Source organism: Carassius carassius, chromosome 7, assembly GCF_963082965.1.
Source record: "Carassius carassius chromosome 7, fCarCar2.1, whole genome shotgun sequence".
In the NCBI taxonomy this organism is placed as follows: Eukaryota; Metazoa; Chordata; class Actinopteri; order Cypriniformes; family Cyprinidae; genus Carassius; species Carassius carassius.
In genome coordinates this window covers 6451222-6467223 of record NC_081761.1, presented here as the reverse complement: position 1 = coordinate 6467223, position 16002 = coordinate 6451222, and the positions used below count along the sequence as shown (strand labels likewise).

Genomic DNA, 16002 nt, shown 5'->3' with positions numbered 1-16002 from the left:
ATACGTGTGTGTGTTGACACAAATAATAGAGTGTTGACACCCAATAATAGAATATGCAAATGTGTAGTTTTGTCATATTCATCTTTAAACATATTTACAGATTTATTGACTCCAAAGCAAGCAGAGCAATTTTGTCTTTACTGTTTCAATACTTATGGAGTGCAGTGTATATATATATATATATATATATTTATATTTATATATATATATATATATATATATATACTTATATTCATATTTATATTTAGGCTACACGCCCACACACACACACACAAATGTTACAAAATGTATCTCATGACAATATCATGAATCCTTTTCTGACACTAACAAAGACCAATGGCATTCAGATATTCTATTCTTCAGTGACTAAGTTACCGTGGTACTACTATGGTATTTAAGACATGACACACACACAAACACAAATGCGAGGTAAACTTTATTAAAAAGCTTTTATGAGGAGCAGTCAGTGGTTATACCATCAGACAGAGTTAATATCGATATTAACACACGTGTCGAACTCACGTTCCATTTCAGCCATGACTTCCAGTTCATCCACAAACTATTTCTCAAAATCAACTTAAATCCCGTACATTTCATCATAGTCGTCCACGTTTGCGGTCTCTTGACTGTTTTAACAGGAAATGTACATGTGACCTGACATATGACTAAACAAACAGTAGAGTACACATACATCAACAACAGAATTTTTCGTAAGATCTATTTTCGTAGATGTAAATGTACTTCCGGTTCCAATGTAAGACCTACATCCACACGATAAAAGTCCTGTATGGACATGGTCAATTAAATAAACAAAGGAAAATGCAACTATTTAACATTTATATTAGAACATTGCTTGTTTGAAAACTCTATAATCAGCCTTTTCTGAACTGTCCTTTTCCAATGTATTATAATTGCATATTTACAATAGATAAAATAAAGTAATTTCCTAAATACTGTATGCACTAAAACAATGATATGCGTGCATGGTAAACAGCATTTAATTACATTTTTAATCAAATATGCCATTCCCTCGTTTCCCTTGCTTCTAATTTAATCTCATTTGCAGACAAAATGAGGGGGCGGGCATTATGTAAATAAAGACAAACAGAAGTATCCAATCATTCCGCTGGAACGCAACTGTTTTGCATATGTCCCAGAACGCTCACATTTAAGGGGAGTAAATCCTCCTAAAAATTTTGTTTTTATTATTTTAAATGTACTCCAGATTTTCCATATACCGCTCTACGATATAAAAAATACTTGTTATATAATTAATTTGTTGTCTAAGCTTTTTGCTACCATCATGTGCTTTAATAGCCAATATCTGAACTATATATTCTGGCATGTTCCGTTACTTATTTGTGTTGTTTGAAATAACACATGTACTAAAATTGGATCGATACAGAGAAGATTAGCATGGTCACTTGCGCCAAAGATGACACGCATAATCGTGAAGCGTATCCAATCTTTTGGAAATTGCCACATATTCTTGTTCACAAGTGCTTTCAATCGTTTCTAAATCCTTAATTAATTTAACTAAAGTACGTTCAAATAACTGCTGTAGTCGTTGATATTACAGCGAATACAAAAAAAATTAATAATAATAATTAGGAGAGACGCATCTTTCTACAGCTTGTTGCTAAGGCAACCGCCCACATATTTTTAATACACATATGTAGGCTATATTTTATACACACACACACACACACACATTTATCTAGGTCTTTTTAAACTGTATTAGTGGGTTATCGTTTGGTGGGCTTGATGTTAAAAACGTTGCAAAAGAGGGCAGCAAAGCTCATGGTATGTAAATATATTTTCATAAATTTTGAGGTTATACCACACTTTATTAAAACACATTTAATTGGTTTAAATGTTCTCCACGGTTTAATTACATAATTTGTTGGCCATAATAATGGTATTTTGTTACATTCTTGTTGTTTAGTTTAGTTTAATTTATTTATGTATTTGTTATTTGTATCTATTTATTTATTTTTGACAGAGCTCAAATGTATGTATGTATCTACAAAGAAGTTACATTCACTTAAGTTACATTCACATGCTCTCTATTTTTTTAATTCTATCTTCTTGCTTTTCTCTGTGTGTGTGTGTGTGTGTGTGTGTGTGTGTGTGTGTGTGTGTGTGTGTGTGTAAGTTACATTCATTTAAGTTACATTCACATGCTTTCTATTTTTTTAATTCTATCTTCTTGCTTTTCTTTGTGTGTGTGTGTGTGTGTGTGTGTGTGTGTATGCTAGTGTACTGCGTTAGTCTAACCGAGACTTGTCATTTGCACTTACATATTGTTGCTCTTTTGTTAGTTTGATGGTTTCTATTGTCCTCTTTTGTAAGTCGCTTTGGATAAAAACGTTTGCTAAATGACTAAATATAAATGTTAGGAGATCGCTACCTCAGATTATTGCTTTATGTGGCTTTGTAGAATGTACAGTTCTTATGCTTTAAATAACTATGTTAAGGAAACGACTGAACATAAAAAGTCAAAAATGTTTGATTCAGTATGTTATTTTTTCTTAATTTTAATGAAGTAATAAAACATTACTTGTTCCGATGGCACTTAAACTAAATTAAAGTAAAAAATATTTTGCCTGCTTAATAAGCAGAGAGAACATTCTATGTTGAATGTAAAAGAAGAAAAGAAGACAGAGCGGGCTGTTGTCTCAATCGTCAGGGCCAAACTGTTATTGTTCCACGCGTTTTAAAATGACATGCCGTTTTCTCGAAGCTCCGCCTTTCAAGTCAAGCGCAGCGAGTCGCTATTGGTCAGACGCGCTGTCAATCAAACAAACATGGCCGTGCCTTCTAGTTTTCTACTGATTTGAGTGACATCACCAGTTCCGTCCCAACGCGGAAATGTGCAATATTTGTTATTATAATATAGGCTCAGTTGTCTGGCATGTTACAGACATATGCTGAACTGTAGCAGTACTGTAAGTGATTGAGTATGCCGCTGTGAAGTTTTTCCGGTACTTTGTGATTATGGCGTTTTGTTGGAGCCCTTTCGACCTCAGTGTATATTTACTGACACGGACCTAGAACACGCCGCAACTTTAACCACAGACACACCTGGCAGATTCAAGGAGAAATGATGGGCTGGAGGCATTCGCTGCTGCTGTTGCTTAGCTTGGCTGGAAACGTGTCACGGGTAAATAGGGGAAATGGACCGCATGTGTTTACCACTTCATGTAGCTGGTCTCTATAGGGAATGCACGGGGACATGGCTGTGTTCATCTATTTTTGGCTACGCAGAGGCGGGTGCTCTGAGGTTCTTGGAACGATAGGCTAATTAGAAATAATAAACAAATAAACAAGAATAATATAGAAATACCATATTATAATGATGTGATATTATTATACTGTTGTATTATAATTAAAAAGTAATGTAGTGAATTAACTATTAATAATGAAAAAAGTGTGCGAGTCGGAATCATTTCGCCGAATCGGTTCATTTGAACGAACGTATTCTAAAACCCGATTCACCGATTCTTTAGTTATCGCTCAAAAGCGTCCCTTCGCAGATTTTTACATTTATTTTGTATTGAATTAGTTGTTGTTTTATATTATACGCTTGATTAGATACTGTATTTCTAATGGTTATTGTGCACTAAATCTGTGGTAACTATGTCATTTTTGCAAAAATTGCATTTTTGAAAAGTTTTATAATGGTATTGGTAATACATAACATTTAAATTAAATTAAATAATAATGATATTACTATTGTTTTTCCTTATATTGTTAACTGTATTATGTCTACCTCGCAGCTTAATTCCTAAACAAAGTGATCCAGTACAGTCGAGTGCTTTGACATTTTGTGACTTGTTTTGACCGGTTCATCGAAATGAATCCGCTCAAAAGACCGATTCGTTCATTATGTGAGCGATCCAAGCAACACGTTTGGAAAAAGTTGTAAACACAACCCTATTAACATAGCTTTTCAAGATAATTTCAATTCGTATTCTTACAATTGTGTCATATTACCTGAGCCTGAGCACGAGACCTGCATAGGCGCGCGTTTAATAGGCTTTAGTTTGTACTGGAGAGCTCGCGCAATCATGCATTGTTCCCAGAGCGGGTGCATGTGTGTTATAATTTCCATGAACGTGTGAGAAAACAGAGTAGTTAGTTTTAAATGATGTGATGCTATATGATAATTTCTTTTGAACACTTACTGGCCCGTAATGTTTGTAGGCAGAGCTTCAGGTTTAGTTTGACCTGAGGTAATAATACCAGTTTTTATGCTCTCATGATGAATTATTGAAAATGTAAAGAATTGTATCCCCTCAAATTAATAATGATTGTATGCTTTAATGAAATAATAGCCTAATTATGCTATACAACAAGTACATTTCATAAATGTTGTACTTTTTGTACTCATTCAAAGTTGTCATTCTCAGTCATATAATGTCAGGCAATTTTTTTTTTTTGTAAATATAGGAGTGCCGTTACAAAGAAGGATATCCTGGTTACTAGCCGTTGACTGTTAACTGTGCTCTCTAACACAAACACACACAAACCTCTGAAGCTATGTTAGACCGGACATCATATAGACATGATTTTTCGTAAATAACATATTTGCTATACGCTCCCCATGAATCTAACTCTTACAGTCATGTTGTTGGCGTTAGATTTAAAGCTAAACCTGAGCTTAAAAATGTTAGCCTTCACAAGTACACACACACATTCAGTCAGTCTCAAGAGGACACACTGGGGTATTTACGGATACATATCAGGTAGCGATTAGTTTTAAATAGTTTGATATCTGCAGTGTGGTGTGTGAAATGATGTTTTACTGGTTTCTCTTTCAGTGTGAGGGAGGAAGTTCAGTCTCTCTCCCAGAATCCCTGCTCTTTGTTTCTACACTGGATGGAAGTCTGCATGCTGTCAGTAAACAGACAGGAGACATCAAATGGACACTAAAAGAAGGTGTGTGTGTGTGTGTGTGTGTGTGTGTGTGTGTGTGTGTGTGTGTGTGTGTGTGTGCGTGCGTGTGTGTGTGTGTGTGTGTGTGTGTGCATCTGCGCATCTGCATGCATGTGCATTATGACAAATGATAAAAAAGAATATTGTCATTTTGTAGTGCTGTTTTTTCGCATTAAAGGCAGGGTAGGTAATACATGTATAAACAACTTTCTTCCAAATTTGTTTAAACTCTCTATATATATCAATGAATAATTAAAATGTAAGTACTCTGATAAAAAGAGTATAAAAATCGAGTGACTCTAGACCGTTTAATCTGTATTAAACACAGCTCATTATTTCCATTTCGGGACGAAACATAGGATTGGCTTAGGCGACTGTCACTCTCTCGCAACCATGGCAACCACCCTTTTGCCACACATGACCTGCCCACTTGCGCGCGCACGTTTGATTTGAGGAATTCAACAGGCACGGATCCTAGGAATACCAAAACAATGGCAGAGAAACAGCAAGCAAAATTCACAGTACCAGCCTATGCAGTTAGTGAAGGCAAACCAGGCAAAAAAAAGGAAGACAGAAACAGTACAAGAAAAGGCAATGAACAAAAAGTCTTTGGATAAACAAAGAAATAAAGCGCGAGTTAATATCGGCGTGGCTTTCCAGCGATGGCGAGAACTGAGGGAACTCAAGGGGCTGAAAAGTGACTCCTTGATGGCTTTATTTCTGCTGGACAGGTAAATCTTTCTTTTTGTATTTTGATCATACATATTTTTTTCATGAAACATGTGTCATTGGCACACGTAGATGCGTAATATAGCTAACATAACATTACTTAGCGAGCCGTATTAGAGATGATAAATAATCTATAGGAGCCCAGAAGGGAGGGGGTGGAGTGAATGGAAATAATGAGCTGTCTTTAAAACAGTCGTGAGAGGTCTACAGACACTCGATTTTTATACTTTCTTTTTCAGAGTACTTACATTTTAATTATGTATTGATATACAAATAAAGATTAAACAAATTTGGAAAAAAAGTTTTTTATACATTTTTTTTCCTACCCTGCCTTTAAGACAAAAATTTTGTTGTTACAAAATTGTTATTTCATGACATATTTTTAAGAGTAGTGTAATTACTGTAGTATTATTATCTGCCAAACAACTTCCATAATCATTTCACTTTCTCTCTCTTCTAGATCCCATCATACAGGTTCCTACCTATTTCCAAGAGTAAGTGTTTAACAGCTTCAGAATCTAAATGAATGTACACTACTACATGATTAGGGTCGGTAAGATTTAAAAAAAGTCACTTATGCTCTCCAAAAAAATACAGTGAAGAACATTATAAACAGTAATATTGTAAAAAATATTATTACTGTTTAAAATAAAACATTTCTATTTTACTTTGAATTTAAAATATATTTAAAAAATAAATAGAAATGTAATTTATTCCCGTGACTGCAAAAATAAATTTATCGTCCGCCATTATTCAGTTTACTTTATTTCAGTGTTACATGATTCTAATGCACTCATTTTTGATTAAGTAACATTTCTTATTATTATCAATGTTGAAAACAGTTGTGCTGCCTAATTTTTAAATATTGCATTAAACCTTGAAACCATGAGACAGTTTTTAGGATACTATAAAGAATAGAAAGTTCAGAACAACAGCATTTATTTGAAACAGAAATCTTTGGTAACATTATAAATGCTGTTATTGTCGTTTTCGAACAGTTTAATGCATCCTTGCTAAAAAAAAAAGTAAATATAAAATTAAATATTAATAAAAACAATTAAATAACATCTCACAGACCCCATGCATTTAAAAGATAGTATCTTGGATAAAATCTAATAACTTGATTTTTCTCTGAAACAACATTCTTTTTATAAATAACATCACTTAAGGCATGCAGGTTTTTGGATACTATTACCACCAATAGCAAAAAAATAATAATTATAATTTAGTTATTGTTTTAAAATTGCATTCAGGTCTGACACATTTCTGGTATATAATGCCCACCTTTATGATCCGATTTTAAGGTTGTCTGTTTCCTCTTGTAGGCCAGGCTTTTTACCGGATCCTAATGATGGCAGTCTGTATGTACTAGGAGGCAAGCGCAAAGAAGGTCTGATGGTGAGTGTCATGGGAAGGGCTGCGAGTGTGTTTGTCAGAGAGTCACAGCTCAGTCACTGATATGAATCTTCTCTGCAGAAACTCCCGTTCACTATTCAAGAGCTGGTCCAGTCTTCTCCCTGCAGGAGCTCTGATGGGGTGCTCTACACAGGTATATATGTCAGACATGTTTGTGTGTTTGTAACGTTTTTGGTGAAATCAGTGTTTGATATATGCATTTTGTGGTGCTTTTGAAAATAAAAGTGATTTCCAGCTCAGTATGATCTTTTAAAATCTGTGCTAATTAATAGAAGCTTAAAAGTCATGTTCTAGTTTTGCTGAGCTTAACCCTGAAAGCATGTACATACAATGATCTGTGAAAAGCTCCATGGCCTTACACATTCTCATTTATTGTATTGTGTATTTTCCCAGGTAAAAAACAGGACACTTGGTTTGTGGTTGATCCTCAGACAGGTGAAAAACAGACGAGTCTAAGCACCTCTTCTTCAGACTCTATTTGCCCTTCTGCCCCTCTGCTGTACATTGGTCGCACAGGTCCGAACACACATACATGAACCTTCTCTTTATTATAACACCCTAAGTCATTCTGTAATACACACACATTTTTCACAAAAGTGAAAGTAAAGACAAAAATGTTAAAGTAAAAATATCTGAATTTTTTTTTTATTAAGTGTTTGTTAAACAGTGTTTTTTCAACATTAATAATAATAGAAAATGTTTCATGAGCAGCAAATCAACATATTATTATCCACATGTATGTCTGCAGAATATATGATCACCATGTATGATACGAAGACTCAGGAACTCCGCTGGAATGCCACCTACAATGACTACTCCGCGCCTCTCTATGATGACAAAAAATATGAATATAGTAGGTCCTTCACCACGCATGCACAGATTTTACAAGCCAGTCTATTGAATTTGTGAATGCGTAAGTATGTTGTTTTTGGAATTCATCACAATTGAGTGTGTCTGTGAATCACAGAGATGTCACACTTTGCGTCCAGCGGGGACGGTCTGGTGGTTACAGTGGATCGGGACTCTGGTGAGGTGTTGTGGATGCAGAAGTTTGATTCTCCAGTGGCAGGGTTTTATTTATGGAGTCAGGACAGTCTGCGGCGAGCTCCTCATCTGACGGTCGCAACAGAAACCCTGCGTTACCTGACCTTCACTGCAGAAAACACACAGTCCCACACCATGAAGTGGGTCTACCAGTTCACAAAGGAGAACCACAGCACTAAGACTCAGCTAGTGTAAGACATTAGTCTTTAAAAACCCATTTATTTAAAGAGAAATTTTTTTGTCATCATTTACTCACCCTTGCATGCCAACTTGTATGCCTTAAAAGGCAATTAACTATAAAACAAATCAAGTGATGATTAACTCATTATAAAGTAATATTAATTATATATTCATGTGTGCATATTTTGATAGTCCTACTCTCTATGTTGGCAAGACGGACTCTCATCTGTATGCTTCTACCTCTCTCGTGCACAAAGGTGTGGCAATAGTGGTAAGTTTTGCAATCCATTTTTCAAAACCAACAGTAAAACTTCCTTCTTAATAACTATATCCTGTTCCCATGACAGCCAAAAGGTCTTACACTTGCACGCATTGAGGGGCCGATCACCGCTGGCGTTACAATGGGTAACGGGCGGCCTGAGTGTGAGATCACACCCAGCACTGATGTGAAATATCCACCAGGAAGCAGCAATTCCCTGCAGAATCAGTGGCTGCTGATTGGTACAGTCACTCTAAATTTTGCCGACTTACATTATTATGTGTACATCAAAATACGTGCATGCATGTGCGGTGCTACAACTCCCCAGTTTAAGTTCTAGTTCAGTAGTTTCAGAAGTTTCAGAAATGTATATTAGGCAAAAATATGCCCTAAAACTGTTCTTAAACTGCTTTAAAACAGTGGTGTATCTCTGTAAATGGTTAATGTTTTTAATTAAAACATATTAAAATTTTATATTATATTATAATCAATATTTAATTTAAAAACAATTCATAAATAAAAAAACAATTAATTAAAAAAAATATAATATTATATTATACATTTTGATTCTATGTTTAAAAATGTAGTTAAATAATGATAAAAATGAAATTATATTTCTTAACGTTTATTCAATCAATATCAGTTTTTAGAAAAATCTGTATTATATTTTTGCATATGTAGCTTTATCTCTGTGTGTGTTATGCATGTGTGTGTGTGAGTAGGTCATCATGAAGTGCCTCCTTTGGCTCACACCACCATGTTGAGAGATTTCCCAGAGAACTTGCAGCACTCTGGTGAAGTCATCCCACCCCGAGCTTCTGGCTCTTCTTTCCGTTCTCCCTCTCACCCAGTGAGTCCAGTGCACAATTGACTCAGAAATGAAAAAGTCTGCCATTTATTCACCTTCATGTTGTTCAAAGCCTTCATTATGTTATTTCCTTTGTTAAAAAACACACAAAGTGATATTTTCCATAATGTTTACACTGTTATTTTCATAGAATGTCAAAAAAGGTAATATCATAAGTTATCTATACACTAAAGTACCATAGAAGTAATCTATGCAACTTTTGACATGCCTTACATTCATATTAACGTTTATGCATTTTGCAGACACCTTTATCCAGAGCAACCTATGAAATAAAAACAATTTATCAAGGACACAACAATATTTGCAATATGCAACGGCAGTTTTATTTGACAACCACATAAGGAAGCAATTTAGAGAAAAGAAGAAATGCATACAGTTAAAAAACAATCGTGAGTGTGTGTAAATGCAACATGTAGATGGTGTCTATAGCAACTTCATAATTGGATGTAGACCGTTGAAAATCTCATGCATGATGAAATTGCAAGCGTTACGAACATCCAAGAACAAACTTGTCATCTTGTGTTCACAGTTGCCACCGGTAACAAAGCACAGCTCCTCCCCTGTGTTGCCGGACTCCTTGACCTCTGACCCCATGACTGTGCTGGTGGTGACGCTGCTGCTTGGAGCATGGATTGCCTTCCTGCTAACACACAAAAGGGTTTGTAGTAGAGAGTTTATTTTAATATTTATAATATACATACTCATATATATGTATAAAAATAAAAATATGTATATAATATTTATATACGTATGTATGTAATATAAATAAACTGGCCTAAAAACGTTTTTTTTTTTCCCTTTTTTTAATCAGCCTGTCAAAAAATCCCAGAGATCTGAAGAGCCAGTGGACTCTAACCCACTGCCAGTGTTGACCAATCAGAGCGCTAACACAGAACCCAGTGCCTCATCTTACAACAACAACAACAGCCATTCAGAGAAGACCAGTTCTGTTGCATCCAATCAAACGCCATTCTCAAGCAAAGACTCCGCCCCATTTAGGACAGCTGGCCAATCACAGAGTACGGAAGCTATTCTATCCCCATATCAACTGTTGAGCCTTATTCAAGAAACACAAAAAACATTTCTGTGTAAATCCAATTAAATCCAAACTATTCTTAACCAAACTGTTGCTTTTATAACTGATTATAGGAATTCTTATTAAGTTCTGCTTATATCATTTTTTTTTAATCTAAATAAGCTTTTTAATTCATTTACACACCTATCTATGTTGTTCACTATAATATAAGCCTTTAGATATGTGTTTTTTAAATCGTGTTCAACTCATATTCTTCAGGTGATCAGCCTGACATTGTGGGAGTTGGTAAAATCTCTTTCAGTCCTGCTGAGGTGCTGGGCCATGGGACAGCGGGAACCTTTGTGTTCCGGTGGGTTTTTATGGGTTGTAATAATAGTTTGGTTGGTTGGTTTCATCTTTACCTTTACTTCACTGGTGTTATACATGCAGGGGTGATTTTGACGGTCGGCGTGTGGCGGTAAAGCGTATTCTTCCAGAGTGTGTGGAGTTTGCAGAGCGAGAGGTTCAGCTCCTCCGTGAATCAGACGAGCATCCCAATGTCATCCGTTACTTTTGCACAGAGCGGGACAGACAGTTCACTTACATTGCCATAGAGCTGTGTGCTGCTACACTCCAGCAGGTGTGTTTCAGTGTGTGTATGTGTGTTACAACATAAAAGTTACTCAATTTCCTTTTCGCTGTTTCATCGTGATTCGTGAAGTCGATCTACATGAGGCAATAACATGAGAATTGTATCGTTAGAATTTAAAAGTCAGTAAGGATTTAGAGTTAGAGTTAGGCTAGTTGCACAAAAACTATAATTTAATGTAACGTAGTCAAATATAATAAACACATTATTTTAGTATAAGTAATAGACTATTATAGTATAATATTCATTAATATGTTGAATTACCTTTTTTTATTTTTGAATTTTTATATTTTAATTTTAAAGTTTTAGTTTTGTTTCTTTTTATTAGTTAATTTATTTCAGTTTTAGCTTTCAAAATTCTTAACATCCTTTTGAATAAATTTCTAATTAATGTGTTTATAGTTGTTTTATTTGAAATTAATATTTTATTTTATTTCAGCTGTATTTCAATTAGCAAAAACACTTTTTAAAAGTGTTTAAAACAGCGTTGAAACCATGTAGCCTTAACAAAATTGTTAAACCATGCATTGTTATTATTGTTTAAAAGTTATTTCAGAATTATTCTTTAACAATAATATGTTCAATAAGCTTTTATTTTATATTTTCAGTTTTAATTTTTGTTTAAACTTTAGTCATTTTGTTTGTCATTTTTAGTTTTAGTAATTTGAATACTTTTTTAACATACTTTTGAATACATGTCTAATTAGGTTTTTAATTTTTCATCAACATTTATATTTCAATTTATTTCAGCTTTGAGTTACAAAACACTTGATAACAGTAGCAAAAATAAGTGAGATTTATTGCTTAAATTGTAAGATGCATTCTCTGACAAGGGGCATTCTCTTCATTTTTAAAGATGGTTTAAGGATTTAGATATTTCTACTAAAAAGCAAGACAAAAACTATAATTATGAATTAGGTTTTGCAATATGCCACTACTAAAACAATATCCCTACTGTACTGTGCTGTATTTTCTAACTGTATAACAACATTTTGTTATTCATTTTCATTAATAATATTTATGAATAATATTAATATTAGTATAATCAACTCTCATTTTAAGCTGTATTATAACTGATTGGTTTCCATGCACCTTCTATTTTGTATGTAGTATGTGGAAGACCCAACCTGTCCTTATTCAGACCTGAACCCAGTGTCCCTTTTGGACCAGACCATATGTGGCCTCAGTCACCTGCATTCCCTCAATATTGGTGAGTCACCATTGCCATAGCAATGATTCTTATCATAACTTCCTTCCTGTAACGTCTTTAAAATGCACATGGTAGTATTGCATTGCACTAATGTTTATTAATTGCTATTGAGTACCTGGATGCTGATGGCATACATGCACGCAAGCAGACGGCCCCACCGTCATTTGTAATTGCGTGTCCCTCTTGTCCTCAGTTCACAGGGATTTAAAGCCACGGAATATTTTGCTCTCTCTCCCGGGGGCGTTGGGTCGAGTCCGGGCAGTGATCTCAGATTTCGGCTTGTGTAAGAAGCTTCCAGATGGTCGCCATAGTTTCAGCCTACGCTCTGGAATACCGGGAACCGAAGGCTGGATTGCCCCTGAATTACTCATAAATGCTCCAAAAGGGAACCCTGTATGTCCAGTAGACATGCATAAAACACACACATAACATGTTCAGTTTAAAAAAACTTTACTTAAGCTTACTAAATAAGATTTATTCTGTAAGTCTCCTGTATAAGTATCCTTTCCCCTCTTTTTCTGTCTTTAGACAAGTGCAGTGGACATATTTTCAGCTGGATGTGTGTTTTATTATGTGACGTCCAAAGGACAGCATCCGTTTGGTGACACTCTGCGGCGTCAAGCTAATATTCTCTCTGGAGTCTATAACCTCGACCACTTTATGGAGGATATACATGGTTTGTGCATGCATGAATTTATTAATGCATGTGTACTTTCGGCTTCAGAAGTGTCTGATTTTGTGTAGACAATGTTATCATGAAGTTAAATGTAGAAAATGGTATATATATATATATATATATATATGTTATTTTTTTGTGAACAAAACTATATTATTTGGCCGTTTTAACAATTTTAGCATTGACTAATAACTATGTGGTTTGGCTGGTTAATAGGTTTCAATTAATAAATTAGATCAAAAATTTCATCAGTTATGTGTATGCATTGAAAAAAAGTTTTTCTGGCTGCTTTGGTGTCTGTAGAGGATGTGATTGGCAGAGATCTGATTGAGCGGATGATCAGTGCTGAACCGGAGACCCGTCCTTCAGCAGCGTCCGTCCTCAAACATCCTTTCTTTTGGAGCCCAGAGAAACAACTGCAGTTCTTTCAGGTGTGTGTTTGTGTGTGCGTATTCAATGAAGGGTCCAGTAAGAAAGTGCAGTGCTGAAGTTGTACTTTGCTCTAGGATGTCAGTGACAGAATAGAGAAGGAGCCAGCAGATAGCGCTATAGTGGCCCGTCTAGAAAACTCCGGCAGATCTGTTGTAAGAACCAACTGGAGGATGCACATTTCAGCACCACTGCAGACTGGTAAGCACTGCCAGTTACCATTACCAAAAATACTGTAACATTTTTATTTTAGAGAATTATTGAATAAAATGTGGAATGTTTTAAGGCGTATGAAATGAAAAATGTTTTAATACATGTTTATTTATATATGTATATTTGCATGTTTAATATAAATCTTTTTCCATCTGGCAGATCTTAGAAAATTTCGCACATATAAAGGAAACTCTGTGAGAGACCTACTAAGAGCAATGAGAAATAAAGTAAGTGTTATGTGTTTTTACATATAAAAGTTTTGCATAGAAAAGTGAGTAATCACTTAAAATAACTATTAATATTGCACTTAATATAATATAAAATACACTATCATTCAAAAGGAGTCTGTAAGATTTGTAAAATACTGTTAAGTTGAAAAACATCAGACATACAGTAAAAACGGTAATATTGTGATTTTTTTCTGTTAAACTGCTTTAATATATTTGAAAATATAATTCATTCCTATGATGAAAAATCATTTTCACCTTCACTTTAATCAATTGAATGCATCTTTGCTGAAAAATAAATAATAAAAAAGAGAAAAATCAGTGACAACAAACTTTAATATTTTATATTAAAATATATTTAATATTAATATTTAAAAGTTGGGGTTGGTAGGTTTTTAATGTTTAAGTCACTTATGCTCATCAAGGCTACATTTATTTGATAAAAATACAGTAAAAATAGAAATATTGTAACAAATCATTATATTTTAATAAATTAAAAAATATAATTTATTCCTCTGTTGGCAAAACTGAATTTTCATCTTGATTTTAATTTGCTGAATAACAGTATTCTTTTATTTATTTATTTTTTTATTGTACTGCCCCCAGACTTGTGAACTATAATTATAATATAATGTAATGTAATAGAATAGAATAGAATAGAATAGAATAGAATAGAATGTGAAGCCTTCTGTAAAAATCTGAAATCTTGCAATATCTTTCAACAGAAACATCATTATCATGAGCTCCCACCAGAGGTTCAGACAGCTCTGGGTGAAGTCCCTGATGGCTTCGTGGCATATTTTACCTCTCGTTTCCCCCGGTTACTGCTTCACACGCATTCAGCGCTTGGCGTCTGTGCCCCCGAGAGACTCTTTCACCTATACTACCACCACTGAACATCCACAGAGACATGCTTGTTTTTTCCTATGCTGGACTGGAGACGAAAAGTAAGATCCTTGAGGACTCTGTCAGTGTATAATTCTGAACTTCAGAACTGTGAGCACATTTCGTTCCTAAACATCCAACTGGACTTGCTGAATGAAATGTAAAGCTTTTTATGCTTTTACAGAAACAGGTTTTATAGGTTAGATTAACCAAACAAGTTACTGAGTGGGCTTTTATTAATGGGCTTTTACAGAGCTGCCATTGTTTGCTGCTGGTTTTATCATGTCAACCAAATAGCAAAGAAATAAAAAGGCCATATTTTCTGATGAGTTGACATCAGCCAGTTGATTGGCATGTGTTCTACCATTTCTGTCAGTTTTGTTTATTTTAATTCTGACTTTTACCACACAAGATTACTCAATCACCAACTGACTACTTATATTCTTATTAGGTAGAAAGTTAAAGGAACACTCCACTTTTTAAAAAAAAAAAAAAAATAGACTTTTTTCTTTTTTTTTCCAACTCCCCTAGTTAAACAGTTGAGTTTTACCATTTTTGAATCCATTCAGCCGATCTCCGGGTCTGGCAGTAGCACTTTTAGCTTAGCTAACTATTTCCAGGCGCTGTGTAATATCACTGTGCCTGCTGCACACATGGTACAGCAGCAACGTTCCTTATTACGCCGGAATGAGAGTATAGTTCCTAGCCATATCGGGCCTAGAAAAGCACAACTTTTCATTTTCCATCGGTCTTAGTACACAATGTAAATACAGAATGTCAAGTTTTAAACCGGAATAATATTGAAACTCTTTGGTCATTTTTGAGCAAGATGCTAATGGTCTAATTAGATTCAATTAGCTATGCTTAGATAAGCGTGCTACCGCCAGACCCGGAGATCGGCTGAATGGATTCGAAAACGGTAAAACTCAACTGTTTAACTGTTAACTCAACTGGTGAAAAAAAAACATAAATGTGACCCTGGACCTCAAAACCAATCTTAAGTGTACATTTTTCAAAATTGAGATTTATACACCATCTGAAAGCTGAATAAATAAGCTTTGCATTTATGTATGCTTTGTTAGGACAATATTTGGCCGGGATACAACTATTTGAACATCTGGAATCTGAGGGTGCCAAAAAATCTGAATACTAAGAAAATCGCCTCTAAAGTTGTCCAGATTAAGTTCTTAGCCATGCATATTACTAATCAAAAATTACGTTTTTATATATTTACACTAGGAAGTTTGCAAAATATCTTCATGGA

The 16002-nt window shown here is 34.7% G+C and overlaps 1 protein-coding gene and 1 non-coding gene across 2 annotated transcripts; both read left to right on the top strand.

Moving 5' to 3' along the window:
* The first annotated feature begins 1361 nt into the window (after nt 1-1361).
* Nucleotides 1362-1470, top strand: LOC132144356 (U6 spliceosomal RNA). The gene has a single exon (XR_009434347.1). It is a non-coding gene; the product is annotated as a U6 spliceosomal RNA (small nuclear RNA).
* Nucleotides 1471-2831: 1361 nt separating this feature from the next.
* On the top strand, nt 2832-15104 carry LOC132143430 (serine/threonine-protein kinase/endoribonuclease IRE1-like). Its single transcript, XM_059553624.1, has 22 exons — nt 2832-3163; nt 4824-4941; nt 6128-6161; nt 6993-7065; nt 7144-7216; nt 7477-7599; nt 7832-7936; nt 8051-8318; nt 8500-8578; nt 8655-8808; nt 9289-9416; nt 9964-10092; nt 10246-10453; nt 10729-10819; nt 10900-11089; nt 12209-12308; nt 12502-12701; nt 12837-12984; nt 13288-13415; nt 13491-13614; nt 13786-13853; nt 14579-15104. The coding sequence occupies exons 1-22, from the start codon at nt 3104-3106 to the stop codon at nt 14747-14749; spliced, it is 2772 nt and encodes a 923-aa protein (XP_059409607.1). The 5' UTR covers nt 2832-3103; the 3' UTR covers nt 14750-15104.
* The last annotated feature ends 898 nt before the right edge of the window (nt 15105-16002 follow it).

What these genes read in the sequence shown, in the direction of transcription:
- LOC132143430 (XM_059553624.1), top strand. Translation starts at nt 3,104, where the DNA reads ATGATGGGCTGGAGGCATTCGCTGCTGCTGTTGCTTAGCTTGGCTGGA. An exon ending in GCTGTACATTGGTCGCACAG is followed by an intron (nt 7,600 to 7,831) that starts GTCCGAACACAC and finishes GTATGTCTGCAG; the next exon opens with AATATATGATCACCATGTAT. An exon ending in ATGCTCCAAAAGGGAACCCT is followed by an intron (nt 12,702 to 12,836) that starts GTATGTCCAGTA and finishes TTCTGTCTTTAG; the next exon opens with ACAAGTGCAGTGGACATATT.